Source organism: Loxodonta africana, chromosome 3 (genome assembly GCF_030014295.1).
Source record: "Loxodonta africana isolate mLoxAfr1 chromosome 3, mLoxAfr1.hap2, whole genome shotgun sequence".
Taxonomy (NCBI): Eukaryota; Metazoa; Chordata; class Mammalia; order Proboscidea; family Elephantidae; genus Loxodonta; species Loxodonta africana.
This window is the reverse complement of record NC_087344.1, coordinates 206,201,759-206,218,929: the sequence shown is the minus strand read 5'-3', so window position 1 is coordinate 206,218,929 and position 17,171 is coordinate 206,201,759. Positions and strand designations below refer to the sequence as shown.

The 17,171-nt window shown below is 41.5% G+C and overlaps 1 protein-coding gene across 3 annotated transcripts in view; it reads right to left on the bottom strand.

Annotated features, from left to right (window-relative positions):
• RAB4A (RAB4A, member RAS oncogene family) overlaps nt 1-17,171 on the bottom strand; it is a 57,798-nt gene that overhangs the window by 11,519 nt on the left and 29,108 nt on the right. Inside the window, exons 3-6 of one of the 3 annotated variants that reach the window (XM_064282911.1) lie at nt 16,986-17,100; nt 11,427-11,489; nt 9,468-9,622; nt 8,078-8,173 (exon numbers count right to left, since the gene is read on the bottom strand). In XM_064282911.1, the coding sequence (XP_064138981.1) occupies nt 8,078-8,173; nt 9,468-9,622; nt 11,427-11,489; nt 16,986-17,100 (429 nt within the window). Of the gene's footprint in view, nt 1-8,077; nt 8,174-9,467; nt 9,623-11,426; nt 11,490-16,985; nt 17,101-17,171 lie in introns of those variants that run through there. The other 2 variants (XM_010594934.2, XM_064282912.1) reach the window with 2 other exon arrangements.

The window sequence follows — 17,171 nt, the reverse complement described above, 5'->3', positions numbered from 1 at the left end:
CTGTTGACACAGGACAGGAACCATCCCCGAAGACAACTCATCAGAAATGAAAGGGACTGGTCAGCGGGTGGGAGAGAGACGCTGATGAAGAGTGAGCTAATTATATCAGGTGGACACTTGAGATTGTGTGGGCAACTCTTGTCTGGAGGGGGGATGGGAGGATAGAGAGAGAGGGAAGCAGGCAAAATTGTCAAGAAAGGAGAGACTGAAAGGGTTGACTCAAGAGGGGGAGAGTAAGTGGGAGTAGGGAGTGAGATGTATGTAAACTTATATGTGACAGACTGATTGGATTTGTAAACGTTCACTTGAAGCTTAATAAAAGTTATTAAAAAAAAAAAAGACAATGGGACCAACAGTCAGAAAAAAAAAAAAATGACTGGCTTATAGAAGATATTAAGGATGGAATAAGGAAAATCATAGAATTGAATGAGAACGAAAACACTTCCTATCAGAACCTTTAGGACACAGTGAAAGCAGTGCTCAAAGGTCAATTTATATCAATAAGTGCACACATACAAAAAGAAGAAAGGGCCAAAATCAAAGAATTATCCCTACAACTTGAATAAATAGAAAGAGAACTATGAAAGAAACCCTCAGGCCCCAGAAGAAAGCAAATAATAAAAATTAGAGCAGAATTAAATGCAATAGAGAACAGAAAAACAATTGAAAGAATTAGCAAGACCAAAAGCTGGTTCTTTGAAAAAATTAACAAAATTGATAAACCACTGGCCAAACTGACAAAAGAAAAAACAGGAGAGGAAGCAAAAAACCCAAATAAGAAATGAGATGGGCAATATTACAACAGACCTAACTGGAATTAAAAGAATCATATCAGATTACTACGAAAAATTGTACTCTTAACAAATTTGAAAACCTAGAAGAAATGGATGAATTCCTAGAAACACACTACCTATCTAAACTAACACAAACAGAGGTAGAACAACTAAATAGACCCATAACAAAAGAAGAGATTGAAAAGGTAATCAAAAAATTCCCAACAAAAAAAAAAGCCCTGGCCCAGACACCTTCACTGCAGAGTTCTACCAAACTTTCAGAGAAGAGTTAACACCACTACTACTAAAGGTATTTCAGAGCATAGAACAGGATGGATTACTTCCAAACTCATTCTATAAAGCTAGCATATCCCTGATACCAAAACCAGGTAAAGACACCAAAAGAAAAAGAAAAAGAAAAAGAAAACTACAGACCTATATCCCTCATGAACATTGATGCAAAAATCCTCAACAAAATTCTTGCTAATACAATTCAACAATATATCAAAAAAATAATTCACCATGACCAAGTGGGATTCATACCAGGTATGCAGGGATGGTTCAACACTAGAAAAACAATTAGTGTAATCCATCATATAAATAAAAGACAAGAATCACATGATTTTACCAATTGATGCAGAAAAGGCATTTGACAAAGTTCAACACCCATTCATGATAAAAACTCTCAGCAAGACAGGAATAGAAGGAAAACTCCTCAACATAATAAAGGACATTTATACAAAGTCAGGAAACCCTGGTGGCGTAGTGGTTAAGTGCTATGGCTGCTAACCAAAAGGTCAGCAGTTCAAATCCGCCAGACGCTCCTTGGAAACTCTATGGGGCAGTTCCAGTTTGTGCTATAGGGTCGCTATGAGTTGGGATCAACTTGACGGCAGTCGGTTTGGTTTTTTTTGGTATACAAAGCCAACTGCAACATCATCCTAAATGGGGAATCTGAAAGCATTCCCCTCGAGATCGGGAACCAGACAAGGATGCCCTTTATCACCACTCTTATTCAACACTGTGCTGTATGTCTTAGCCAGAGCAATTAGGCTAGATAGAGAAATAAAGAGCATCCAAATTGGCAAGGAAGAAGTAAAAGGACCTCTATTTGCAGATGACGTTATCTTATACACAGAAAGCCCTGAAGAATCCACAAGAAAACCACTGAAACTAATAGAAGAGTTCAGCAGATTATCAGGATACAAGATAAACATACAAAAATCAGTTGGATTCCTCTATACCAATAAAAAGAACATCGAAATCACCAAATCAACACCATTTACAGTAGCCCCCAAGAAGATAAAATACTTAGGAATAAATTTTACCAGAGACATAAAAGTCCTATACAAAGAAAACTACAAGACACTACTGCAAGAAACCAAAAGAGACCTCTTAAGTGGAAAAACATACCTTGCTCATGGATAGGAAGACTTAACATTGTAAAAATATCTATTCTACCCAAAGCCGTCTATAGATGCAACACAATTCCGATCCAAATTCCAGTGACATTCTTTAAGGAGATGGAGAAACAAATCACCAACTTCATACGCAAGGGAAAGAGGCTCTTGTTGAAAGGATTGTTGAAAAAGAAGAACAAAGTGGGAGGCCTCACGCTACCTGATTTTAGAACCTATTATACCGCCACAGTAGTCAAAACAGCCTGGTACTGGTACAATAGATATATAGACCAATGGAACAGAACTGAGAATCCAGACATAAATCCATCCACATGTGAGCAGCTGATATTTGACAAAGGCCCAAAGTCAAAGTCAGTTAAATGGGGAAAAAAACGTCTCTTTAACAAATGGTGCTGGCATAGCTGGATACCCACCTGCAAAAAAACGAAACAAGACCCATACCTCACACCATGCACAAAAACTAACTCAAAATGGATCAAAGACCTAAATATAAAATCTCAAATGATAAAGATCACGGAAGAAAAAATAGGGACAATGCTAAGAGCCCTAATACAGGGCATAAACAGTATACAAAACGCTACTAACAATGCAGAAGCTCCTAAAAATCAAACACCTATGCTCATCCAAAGACTTCACCAAAAGAGTAAAAAGACCACCTACAGACTGGGAAAGAGTTTTTAGCTATGACATTTCTGATCAGCGCCTGATCTCTAAAATCTACACGATGCTGCAAAAACTCAACTACAAAAAGACAAATAATGCAATTAAAAAATGGGCAAAGGATATGAACAGTCACTTCACTAAAGAAGACATTCAGGCAGCCAATAGATGCATGAGGAAAGGCTCATAATCATTAACCATTAGAGAAATGCGAATCAAAACTACAATGAGATTCCATCTCCAACAAGGCTGGCATTAATCCTAAAAACACAGAATAACAAATGTTGGAGAGGTTGTAGAAAGACTGGAACACTTATACACTGCTGGTAGGAACCTAAAATGGTACAACCACTTTGGAAATCGATTTGGTACTTCCTTAAAAAGCTAGAAATAGAACTACCATACGATCCAGCAACCCTACTCCTTGGAATATATCTTAGAGAAATAAGAGCCTTTACACGAACAGATATATGCACTCCCATGTTCACTGCAGCACTGTTTACAACAGCAAAAGAATGGAAGCAACCAAGGTGCCCATCAACGTATGAATGGATAAATAAATTATGGTATATTCACAATGGAATACTATGCATCAATAAAGAACAGTGATGAAGCTGTGAAACATTTCATAACGTAGAAGAATCTGGAAGGCATTATGCTAAGTGAAATTAGGCAGCTGCAAAAGGGCAAATGTTATATAAGACCACTATTATAAGAACTCAAGAAATAGTTTAGACAGAGAAGAAAATATTCTTCGATGGTTATAAGAGTGGGGAGGGAGCGAGAGAGAGGGCTTTTCACAAATTAGATAGTAGATAAGAACTATTTAAGGTGAGGGAAAGACAACACAATACAGTAAAGGTCAGCACAAGTAGACTAAACCAAAAGCAAAGAAGTTTCCTGAAAAAACCGAATGCTTTGAAGCCCAGGGTAACAGGGGCGGGGGCTTGGGAACCATGGTTTCAGGGGACATCTAAGTCAACTGGCATAATAAAATCTATTAAGAAAACATTCTGCGTCCCACTTTGGAAAGTGGCGTCTGGGGTCTTAAACACTAGCGAGTGGCCATCTAAGATGTATTAATTGGTCTCAACCCACCTGGAGCAAAGGAGAATGAAGAACACCAAGGACACAAGGTAATTGTAAGCCCAAGAGACAGAAAGGGCCACATAAACCAGAGACTACATCAGCATGAGGCCAGAAGAACTAGATGGTGCCCGGCTACAACCGATGACTGCCCTGACAGGGAACACAACAGAGAACCTCTGAGAGAAGAGGAGAACAGTGGGATGTAGACCTCGAATTCTCCTAAAAAGACCAGATTTAATGGTATGACTGAGACTAGAAGGACTCTGGAGGTCATGGTCCCCAGACCTTCTGTTAGCCCAAGACAGGAACGATTCCCAAAGCCAACTCTTCAGACAGGGATTGGAGCGTACTAAGTTGGAATCGACTCGATGGCACTGGGTTTTGGTGGTTATGGGATAAAAAAATGATACTAGTGAAGAACAAGCTTCTTGGATTATGTAGAGATATGAGACTATGTGGGCAGCTTCTGTCTGGAGAGGATATGAAAGAGTAGAGGGAATCAGAAGCTGGCCGAATGGACACAAAAACAGAGAGTGGAGGGAAGGAGTGTGCTGTCTCATTAGGGGCGGAGCAACTGGGAGAACATAGCAAGGTGTATATAGATTTTTGTATGAGAGACTGACTTGATTTGTGAAGCTTCACTTAAGGCACTATAAAAAAAATTTTTTAAAAGAATAAAAAAATAATAACTTAAAATTAATTAAAACTACAGAGACATCATTTCTCACTTGCCAAACTGGCAAGAAAGCACGTCTGACAATACACTCGGTTGGCATGGCTCTAGTGAACAGGCCCGTTCTTTCTTCACTGGTGTGATCGTGCACTGCTACAGCCCTGACAGGAGCCAATCCGACAAACTATCTAAAGTCAGACACATGTGCTCTCTGACGCAGCAGTCCCACCTCTGGCAATGTATCCTACAGCCGTGAACTGATATATAACAGGTCATTTACCACAGCATTGTTCATAACAGAGATACACTGGCAATAACCCAAACTTCTAAAGTAGGCTGGTTAAGTCAATGATGGTAACACAAGGTGGAATATTACAGTATTACACACTTCAAACATACAAACTCACAAACACACAACGAGGGGGAGAAATAATGGTTTTTCAATGTGATTGTATTGCCTACTTAAATATTTTAAATAAAAAAGTACTATTTAAGAATCCTAACTTATACCCTTATATTTTGATTATCTCAGAAGAAATATATTTGAAAGGTTTTACATGAGTCAAGAGTCAATTTATATCTGTATTCAGTTGCAACAGTAAAGCGGTAAGGTAATTTAAATAAAACCTCATATTGAACTTAATAATACTCAACACTAAACCAACTGTAATGCTAAAGATTATAGAATCTTCAAAAATGACCGTTGTACCATGTTCAGTAAATTTATTTTTGTTTTCAGACTGAAAAAAATACAAATGGAGGTATCTTCCCTGTAGGGATCCAATGCTTCCATGTGGGCCCTTGACCCTCCTTCCCTCCTACCTCACCCAGTATCTTCCATCTTCCCCTCTCTGCTCCTTCTTTCCTTTATCTTTTCCCTCTCTGTCTCTCAAAATTTAAACATGCTAAAATTTCCTTCATCCTCCAAACCCTTCTTTAAATTAGCCCTGCATTATAATGAAAAAGGAAGAAGAAAAAAGAATTGATGCATTTGAATTGTAGTGTTGGTGAAGAATATTAAATATACTGTGGACTTTCAAGAGAACAAAACAATTAGTCTCAGAAGAAATACAATGAGAACGTCCCTTAGAAGCAAGGATGGCCAACTCCAACTCCCTTACTTTGGACACGTTATCAGGAAAGTCTGATCGCTAGAAAGGGACATCATGTTTGGTAAAGCAAAGGGTTGGTGAAAATGAGGGGAATCCTCCACGAGATGAAATAACACAACAGCTGCAATGACGGACTTATACATACTAATGACTAACGACCACGTTTCACTCTGTTGTACATAAGGGAGCCATGAGCTGGAGCTGACTCCAACAACTTGTTCCTTAGCTGATGGCAATATGTCTTCTACCTTCATAATCCTACTGGATTTGTTCTTGATAAAGATGACCAATGACATCCTATGGTCCATTGCAGTAGATACTTTTCAGCTCACTCTGTAGCTTACTGGACTTCTACTGCATTTGATAATGAGCCCTCCTCTTCGAGGCTCTTAAAATTTTGGCTTAAATGACACCTGTTTCTCTCCTGGTTCTCCTTACACACCTTGAACGTTTCCTTTTCTGTGTCTTTTATAGGCTTCTCCTCCTCCGCTCATCCTTCATGCTGGTCTTCTCCAGGTTTCTGTCCTTGATCCGTTGCTCTTTTCCCTCTAGACTCTGAGTGATCACATTCCTACTCATAGTTTCAGCTATTCTGACACACTGATGACTGCCGTATTTACACTGCCAGCCCAGAAATCCTCCCAAAGCTTGAGATAGCTGCATGTGGATGCTCCAGCTGTCACTGCAAAGGCAACACACCTCAGACCTGCTGTTCCTTCTGCATCTTCTGGCTCAGTGCTGTCTCTTTACCCAGTTACCCTTGTGACATCCACAAGTTGTCCCTGGCTCCTCCTCCTTTCCTGATACCCACCCTCCATCAACTGTCCTTTCCTACTGATGTTATTGCCTATTTCTCAGATTCAGCTCGATCTCTTCATCTGCACTTCTACATCCTTGTTAAAGGTTTAATCAGACACCTTTTACTTGGTTTACTCAAAAACTGCCTTAGCTAGTATCCGGCCTGCAGTCCTGTCCTCTCTTCAGTCTGTCCTCAACACAGATGCCTACATACAGGCCTTATCCTAAGTCACAACTGACCACATCACTCCCCTGCTTACCGCCCCTGAATGGCTTCCCGCCCCCTCCACAGTGGTCCTCAATCTTGGATGACCACCAGAATCACACGGGGCAGCATTTATAAAGGCTGAGGTCTAGGCCACACTCCACATCAATGAATTCAGAATCTCCAATGGTGGAGTTTTCTAAGGCATCCCAGGTCACCTCCTGTCCGGCCAGATGAGGATCAGTAACCGAGAAGATGAAGTCCCAGCTCATAGGTGAGAATGCAACCTGGCTCCTGCCTTTCTTTAACCTTTTCTCCTGCTGTCCCCTGCCTTATCCCTCTTGTTCTCATAACTTCAAACTCTCTGTCGTCTTCGCTCAGTCTCAACACGTGCTGCCCCCTCTGCTCAAGTGCTCTGCTTCCCACCCCCTTGATTTGCTTACTCTTCCCCGTACTTTAAAAGCTCCAACTCAATCACCACTCCTCCTGGGAGTCCTCCCTGACACCCTCTTCCCATGGCTGGGCTGGCTTCCTCTTCTTTGGGCTACATAAAATGTACACCTCTCGATTACTCAATCTGTCACACCACATTATAATTATTTTTTGATCGTCTCCCATGGAAGACAGTTTCTTCAGGGAAAGGGCAGTGACTTATTCTTTTTGGTATCTTAGTGCTTAACAAATAATAGGCACTCAGCTATCTGAAGGAATTAACTAAAAGGTGAAGTCAACCCGTGATTTTGGTATTTAAATAAAAATCAACTTTAATAAACGACAACTACACAGTACTTTGTCAGCTGTCTAAGTGAAGGGTTATTTTAAATTTAATTTCACTGAGGCAACAAATACAAATATAACAAGACAGATTACAAGTTAGGCATGACCTGGTAGCTTCACAACTAAAATTACACTTGGTTGCATAGCTCTATGATGGCCCAAACTCCATCTACCAGCATCATACAATTTACTCATAGCCACTTCAACACCATAGAAATGGTCCCTGAGGCACACTGCACGTGTGACAACTAGTTCACTAGCATAAGCATGCTGTTGAAAGAGGGTAAATAAAGCCACATTTTTTCTGGCTTTAAGTAATCCAAAAAAGGCTGTGGTTCTAAAAACAAACACTATCTGAAACTTTGATGACCCACCCACCATTCACTTGGTTTATTTATCCCTTCTCATTGCTGGGTTGTGGTTATCTCATGACAGGAGGGGCAGGTTTTCATGACAATTACATGACCATCAAACCAACAAATGGCAATTTTAGGCTGGCAGATGAAGACAGGATAATTTTTGACGAAACCACTCCTGCAAATATGAAGAAGGGATGGCAAGCCTTTTACCTGACTCAATTTTGTTAAGTATTTTTCTGGCGCACTGCACAAAGGCCTCTTCTACGTTCTCTCCTGTCAGCGCACTTGTTTCCAGAAACATCAGCTCTAAAATTGATAACAAAACAGCTGTATGTATAAGATGATCACAATTTCTGAACTAACAATTTAATATTCTCTTAAAATAGCAAGTTAAAAGAAATTTATGACTTAAAATCACGTACTTCTGTGAATATGAGATGAATGTACATCAATATATTTTTTTCAGTGTTAGAAGAATTCTGACTTTTTCTGAAAGTAATTATTATCTTATGCTAGCACTTAAATCTGTTTACGAAACTGAACAAGTAACACTTTCACAGTTAGAGTTACCGCAAGTCAGTAAGGGGGTAGGCTGATGAAAACAGCCAAGTTGCAGATTTAAGATGAAATAGCAACTTCCTTCTCCAAATAACCTGTGTATTGCCACGAATACGACTAAGGGCATATACACTTCAGGACTTCATTTATTTGTCTGCTTGTTATTCTGACCTTGAAGAAGTCTTCTATGAACTAATAATTTTCTTATCCACCAGGGTGGTTATTAATCCCAGCAGAAAAGCCTGTTCTGCTTGTTACCTTAGGCAAACCACAACTTCTCTAGCCTGCTGTTTATTTGTAAAAATGAGGTACCATTAGGGACATCTGAATTCCTTTGGAGCTCCAACAGTCTATGCTTTTTTATATTTCCAAACAGCTTCTTTAGAAACCCTCATAAGACTTATGTTTTTCTTTTATGTTTATTTCTTAGCAGAAAACTAGACAACTTGTAAAAATATAATTTGGTAGTCCTGGAGTCCAACTGACTACTGAGATTAGGATATTCCAGTTCTTGATTGGTTCTAGTTATTTAAAATGTCTGAATTTTTATCATTCCGTTATCTATACGTAACCATTAACTTTGTGGTATTCTTAAGTATTCTACACGGGAATTCCGAGTAGTTTCAAAGGCACCTATAATCAAATGACTTACATTTAATGTAAGTAAAATAAAGCAAATAAGCCCAGAATTTCACCAATTTTGCTTCAAATTACATTAAAAAAAAAAAATCACCTTGTTGCAGTGTTTTAAAATTATTGTTGTAAGTTTCACTTTAACTCAAGATTCCTTATATTCAAAGATCCTGACCTGGAAAGCCATTAGAGAATGGTAATATATTTGTTTTTATAGTAACTTTTATTGACAGAATGCAAATATACTGAAGAGATGCTAAATAAATCTAAATTTATAGTGAAGATAATTGCAAGTTCCACATGTCCTAAACGAAACTTAATCTTGAAACCCCAGTACATGCTTAAAATTCTAATGTTATTACCCCCCAAACTGCCACTTGGAAGAAACAAGAGGTGAAAAGTCACTTGCCATTTTCTTGAGCGAATCTGGAGGCTTCTAAGAATGTGACTTCTCGATCTACGTCCAGATCCTTCTTGTTTCCACACAGGATGACCACGATGTTTTGACTTGCTAGCATTCTGGCATCTGTTAACCAATTAGTAAGCGCATTGTAGGTTTCTCGGCTGTGTAATACAAGATTGTGAAAATAATATGTGTATTTTACAAAACCGGCAATCCTTTCCAGTCAACCACACTAGGCACCCTACTCTCAGACACGTCAGGGTAGTGCCAACAGCGCCCCTGTGGCAACCCAGTAACCTGAACGCACCAGGTCCACAGCACACCCACAGAAGTGGTGGTTTCCAGAAAAGTGAGACAGCGAGTCAGACACTGTGTTGTTGTTTGCCTGCCCAATCAGGGTGCAAAAAGAAATCAACAGACGCTCCATTTGCTTTCACACATTATTTACTGGTCTCAGTGTGCACAGGGCAGCGGGGCTCTGGGTGAGCAGGACTGAGTAGCCCACCACTCCCATCTAACCAGCCCTTGCAACGTGCCTGGTACTTTGTTTTATAAGAACTTACCACACTGATTTTTTATAGAGACTCTGTGACATAGACTCTATTATCATCCCCCTTTTTTTACATAAGAAACCCAAGGCCCAGAGAGAGAAATTAAGCAGCTCAAAGTCACACAGTGGCCAGTGGCAGAGCCGGCACTTGGCCAGGTCTGTCCAGCTCCAAGGCTGACTCTCGGTGCCTATTTTCTGCCCCATATACGTTTAAGGAAGGTGCTCTCGTGGTGCAATGGTTAAGCGCTCGACTGCTAACCGAGAAGGTGGTGGTTCAAACACACCAGCCTCTCTGCAGAATAAAGACGTGGCAGCCTTCTTCCATAAAGATTATAGCCTCAGAAACCCTCTGGGGCAGGTCTACTCTGTCCTACAGGGTCTCTATGAGTCAAAATCAACCTGACGACAACAGTTGTTTTTTTTTTTTTTTTTTAACTACATTTAAGGATAAACTTCCTCTCACAGCACACGTTGGCAGATGGAGGACTTCACAGGTCTGCAGGTTGAGCCTCTCACCGTTTGGGCAGGTGGGGTGAGGTGGGGCAAGGAGCTGCCCTCCTCCTGTCAGAGTGCCTAGATCCGGACACGGGCCACAGGAGGCAGCAGCAGGGGCAACGTCCTCTGGCCGTGCAGGCTCCTACGCAGAAAGGGCCCTCCACGTTTCTAAGACGTGGTTACTGGATACTCAGATCAGCATTGCTTGACAGAATTTCTGTGAGGACAGGACTGTTCCATAACCTGTACTGGCAGATACGGTAGCAAGTAGTCACATGGCTCGTGAGCACTTGAAACGTGTGGCCAAGGAACTGGATTTATGTAAATTTCATTAATTTCCATGGCTAATAGCTACCATATTGGATGGTGCAGACTTAGATGCTTATAATGTACCCAGTCCTTTAATTAACTCATGAGGATTATGTGATGATGATCACCCCCATTTTACAGGCTAGGAAACTATGGCCTATACAGGTCAAATCTTGCCTAAGGAGGTCACACAGCTAGTAACTGGTGGAGCTGGGATTTGAACCCGGAAAGCCTAAGTTCAGTCTATGCCCTGAACCTCTACCAAAGCACTTCTGAAAGCTTACCAGACATAAAGCTTCTCTTTTTGAACCTTAAGGACAGGGTCAAAGCATCCTGCTGAGAAATGTGGTGAAACACACACTGCTTTACATATGCAAACTATCCAGCCCTATTTCTTCGCATGGAAGAGCAGGGGTAGATGCTCGTTCAAAGACATCTAAGGCACAAGATCAAAGGGTCCAGCGGCTTCCTGCAGCTAGTGATGCTGCCTGCACAGAGCACACACATAGGCCGCATGCAGGTGCAGATGGAGCTCAAGCGTCACGAAACCAAGCACAGACGTCAGGAAGCAGAGCGCTAAGGGGCACCTTTCAGGATGGGATGTGCATTACCTGGTGATGTCATAGACAAGGAGGGCCCCGGCTGCACCTCTGTAGTAACTTCTCGTCACAGACCTGAAAGAATTAAAGTCAAGATCCGTCACTACTCAACACCACCTTCCCATAAACAAGCACCGATTTTTGCTTTATAAGCCATGACACAGGGACTGACACTGCTTTTAAAAGAAATGATTCACCGATATCTGAACACATGTGAGAAGTTATTCTATCTGAATCATGCTGCAGTGACAACACGAAGGTAAGGCTGTTAGAGAGAACTAGATAGCTACAGTCGAGTCAGCTCCGACTCGTGGTGACCTTATGTACACCAGAACGAAACACTGCCTGGCCCCGTGCCACCCTTGCAATCACTGGCATGTTCAAGCCCACTGTTGTGGCTATTGTCCCAATTCATCTAACCAAGGGTCTTCCTCCTCTTCACTTCCCTCTACTTCAAAAAACATGATGGCTTCCTCCAGCGAATGATCTCTCCTGATGAGGTGTTCAAAGCAAGGAAGTCAGACAACGTTCTGTTTTGATCCATAGGGTTTTCACTGGCTAATTTTTGGAAGTTGATCCGGCCTTTCTTCCTTGTCTTAGTCTAGAAGCTCCACTTATACCTGTCTGCCGTGGGTGACCCTGCTGGTATGTGAAACACGGGTGGCATAGCTTCCAGCATCATGGCAACAGGAAAAGCACCACAATACGCCAAACTGGTAAGAGTGGGGTGGCAGTAGGGTTGTTAGCTGAGGGATGATCTTCTTTTAAAAATGCAGACATTCTTCCACAGAACCTAAGACACCTCTGGGAATCTATGAGGTAAAGGGAGCTAACAGAAAGCCTGAATGGGCATTGAGGCACTCAGCAATTCTACTCTCATCCTCTCTCCTGAACAGCCTCCTCCACTCTCCACTCTCAGAAAAGAGCAGTCGTCAGGTGGGCACGCCCTCACTGCCCACCACTGACCCACAATCACCGCTGCACCTGCGCTCATCTCCTGCTCCATCTGTTCCAGCTGAGCTCTTGGGCACATCTTACCCATTCTCGAGGGCTCTCTCTCACTTTCTCCCCATGCATTATCAATCTTTCCTTTTTTGCTAGATTTTTCTCAGCAAAGTAAAATTTGTTCCAGTATCTCCGATCTTATAAAATGGAAACAAAACATGCCATATAATCCTTTTAGCTAGTATTCCACCGTTTGTTCTTCTCTACATCTGAACTTCTCAGAAGGGGCCTCTAACAACGTCTCCAATTCTTTACCTCCAATCTGGCCTCCATCATTCTCTCCTGATTTTCCCCTTCTCCACTTGCCACTTCGTCGTCTTCTCCAACGCTGGGTCATTCTTCTTAACCTGCCCTATTAGTAGTGGAGTTCCTCAGGGTTTCCTTTCTGATCAACACTCTTGACTCAAATTTGTTTCTCCAGCTCAGATGACTTCTGAGACCTACTTATAAGTCCAACTGTCCACCCAGCATCTCCAGATGATTGCGTAACATTTGGCACTTAGCATTTATAAAACAGAACTCTTTCTGGTTTCCAGTTCCAATTCCATCCTGGCATAGAAGTGATATCGCCATCCTTTCAGTTCCTAGAGCTACAAGTTTCTGAGTGTGTCCCTGACTCCTCCTTTGTGTCCATCTGCACGTTTAATCCATCAGCTAAGCCCTGTTTGCAACTTAAGCATCTCCTCCGTTGTATGCTTCTTTCCATCTTCACTGCCACCATCCTAATCCCAACCACTGCCGCCAAATCTCTGCCTGGCCACTGCAACAGCCGCACAACTGGTCTCCCTGCCCCGTGCATATCCGCATAGTCCGTTCTCCACGGAGCAGCCTGAGTGGCCGTGTAGGAACGCAGACCAATCAGGTCCCTTCCTACCAAACACCCTTCAGTAGTTTCCAGGTCAGTTCACACTCAAACTCCTCCTTGTGTCTTTAAGACCCTGCCTGTCCTTGGGCAACCTCTCACTCACCATGCTTCAGTCACACTGGCCTCACTTCTGTTCTTCACCACACCAAGCTCCCTCCTGCCGCTCCCTGTCTGGACTCGCCACAAGCAAGGCTGGTTTTTAAATTTATATTTTCCATCCCTCAGGCTTTTTTAAAAATCATCTCCTCAGAAAGCTTTCCCTGACCACCCTCATTCAAGTAGCACACCTCCCTCCTAGCCACCTCACCATTCTTCAGTGCACCATCTCTTTTCTGCACAAATCTCATTTGGTAATCACATGATTTCTGTATCTGTTTATTTGCTGCCTGTCTCCCCTCTCCACATGACAGGGTCCTTCGCTGTCACTCACCAGCATGCTCTGGTACCCAGCACGGTGCCTGGGATATTGCTAGGCAGTCAATAAACATTTGCAGAATAAACATTTCCTGGGATGGAAGAAAAATATGGAACAGAACCTCAAATTCCTTAGGGGGGAAAAAAAAAACAGACCTACTGGACTGGTTGAGACTGGAGGACTCCCCAAGACTACTGCCCTGAGATACTTTTCAAACCCTGATCTGAAACTAACCCCAGAGGTCACCTTGTGGCTAAATAACACATTGGCTCAAAAATAGTATCATCCATAAGTACTGAGCTCCTTTAAAAAATCACCTATATGAGACCAGACAGTCAACAACTACTTTAAAACAAAGATGAGAATGTAAGGAGGCAGGGTAACTAGATTAAGGGAAACGGAACAACCAGGACAGAAATAATGAGAACGTTTACGCACGGTGAAGAACATAACCAATGTCACTGAACTTGTGTAGAAATTGTTGAATGGTAACCTAAACTGTGTATAAACCTTCACTGAAAATTAAATATCATTTAAAAAACACTACTTACCCTCTAGGTAAAAAGAAAACTGTGGAACTTAAAAAAAACCCAAACTATTCATCGTAGCTTTGATACCTGGAAAAGGGCAGCTATTTTAAAATTTACTTTTTCGCTCTTAAACCCCAAAGGTGGGTATGTAGCTTGAACTTTCCCCTTTCTGCCTTTAGATTCTCCATTGAGGGGCACAAACTGAAACGGAAGATAGGTGGCAGAATGATAAAGATGAGATTTTCAGTTCTTCCCAAGGTTGCCTCTGAGAGCAGAGGTAGGAGGCCTCTCTCTTCCACATGTTGTTTGCCGTTGAGTAGATTTTGACTCACAGCGATCGTATATGACAGAGCAGAATGGTCCTGTAGGGTTTCCTACGCAGTAAGCCTTATGGGAGCAAATCACCAGGTCTTTTCTCCCTCGGAGCAGCTGGTTCCAACCACATCTTTTGGCTAGCAGCCAAGTGTTCAACCATTGTGCCACCAGGGCTTCTTGTGTGTGGCTTGATCTTCCTCTTTCTGGCCTTACTCCCTTGTCCTGGTGAAGTTCATAAGAAAGGGGGTGTGGAAGGTGGCACCCCTATTATTGCATATCCGAAGGTATTCTGATTTTACTCTCACACTTAATTGATAGCTTGGCTAAGGTAGAATTCAGGTTAAAAAAAATTCACTCTCAGCTTTAAAGCGATGCTCCAACTTCTTCTAGTTACAATGTCACTGCTGAGTAGTCCAATGCCATTCTGATGTAACTGTTTTTTAACTCCTGGCATCTTTCTGGATCTTTATCCCTGCTGTTTTGAAATTTCAGTGATCTGGAATCTCATTCCTTCAGTGGAAAATGTTCTATTGTTTCTTTCATTGTTTCCTCTGCTTCTCTCTCTTCTAGAAGTTTGACAGTCAGGTATTGGCCCTCCTAGATTAATCCTGTATGATTCTTTGTGTTTGTTGCTCCCATTTTTCCTCTTGAGTTTGTATGTTTTGGGAGACTGCTTTGTTTTCCTACTCTATTTAATATGCTATTTTGACTACTCTCTTTTTATATCATTTTGTTCTTATTACTTGAATGTAATATCTGTTCTAATTTCCAAGACTACTGTAGTTTGAGTGTTTTTCCCTGTTCTCTGCAAGTTCCTATTTTCCTTATTTTAGATTCTCTCATTTTAGAAACTCCCTTCAAATGTCTGGTGATACTTGGTTGATGGTTTATACTTAAAGAGCAAAGAATGAAAAGGTCTAAAAGAAACTCTGTACATGTTAGTATAAGGGGCCAACTGATGAGCTTCCTGTAAGACAACTGGATGGTAACTGGGCTGTATTATTGGGGAAACCAAATGTTAGCATCTTTAGGGCTTTACTTTTGGGTTATTCAGTTTTCTCTACAGAAGAGTCTTTCTCTTGCCTAGGATGCCTAACCCTGGCTGCCAGAAACAGGGAAGAGGTAGGAGAAAGGGCTGAGGTTCCAGCCATCGGGCACACAGTCTTTGACTTAGTCTCCCTCTTTTCAGGCCTCACCCCACCCTGACATCTGCTGTGCTTACAACCTTGAGTCTAGACACTGTTTCAGCTTAGAGACTACATCTCCCATCTCATGTGTGCATGTGTGTGTGTGTGTGTGTGTGTGTGTGTGTGTGTGTGTGTGAACATTTTAACTCCTCCTCCCTGTAGAACCTGATGCTTCCAAACCCTGAGTATTTCTGGGCTCGGCAGGAAGACATGGCTTCCCGAGCCCTGGCACCCTCCATTATACGCATTAGGATGGAATATCCTCTGCTTTGGGTCAGTCACGACTACATTCACTTCTCGTCTTTACATTTTGTTGGAAATCTCTCAACCATAATAGTGTACTCCCCCATCTCGGTCTTTGTGAGTTAACAGCACTTCCGTGAGGGGTCCCTAGGGAGAAGACATAAACGTCTGAATTGAATCGGTGCTTCCACAAGAATGGCTGTGATGAAAGACGGCTACAATATTTTCAAAGCAAACAATTACTGAGCATTATATATTTATGTGTGTGTGTGTATATATATACACATATATATATGAAATTAAGTGAAATGCTTCTAGTAGGGGCGAGCTTTATTTAACCGAATTTTGAAAATGAGAATATCTGTGTGCGCAAAAAACACAACCAAAAGCTAATCTACTCTCTTGCCTTCGTAGTTACAGAACACTAAACATGTAAACATGCAAAACATGTATCTCATTTTTGCTGTTGGCGAACTCAGCTGCGGTCTGGGGCCATCGTGCCAAAACAAACATTATAGTTGTATTGCAATCAAAAGCTGGAGGAGAGAACATTTTCTGGAATGTATGTAAACCATCAGAATATGTTTGAGTTAGTGTAAAACAAACATATCAAAAAAATTCAAGGAACAAAGTCCCCATAAGAGGTATTTAAAAAATTTTATTTTAAAAGTGATACACAGAAATTGTTTGTAGTACGAGTCTGCCTTGATCTGGGTCTAGAAGCACACCGCACAGCCCAGTGCTATATCCTCCCAATCAGCTCCCTACCCCTACAGAGTAAGTCAGCCTCTAAACCAGAGCACATTCACTGAGCCTTCTAACGCATTCGCTAGTAAATCAATGCTGCGTTAGCTAAGCAGAATTTTACCTGCCTTTTAATTAAAGCTCCCAGAGGTGGAGTTTCTGAATCAGTATGGGGAGGGGTGGGGTGGGGAAGCTGTATAGTGAGAGAATATCACTCATTTCAATCCAATTTTCAAACACTTTTATTAAGTTGGAGAAAACAGCTACCTGAATCGCTCTTGTCCTGCCGTATCCCATATCTGTAACTTTACATATTTACCGCCAACATTTATTATCTTTGAACCAAATTCCACTCCTATTGTATGATTTGAGTCATCTTTGACTAAAAAAGAAAAACAAGAATAAGGTACTTAATTTTAGGATATTAAAGAAACATGCTTAAAGACTTAAACA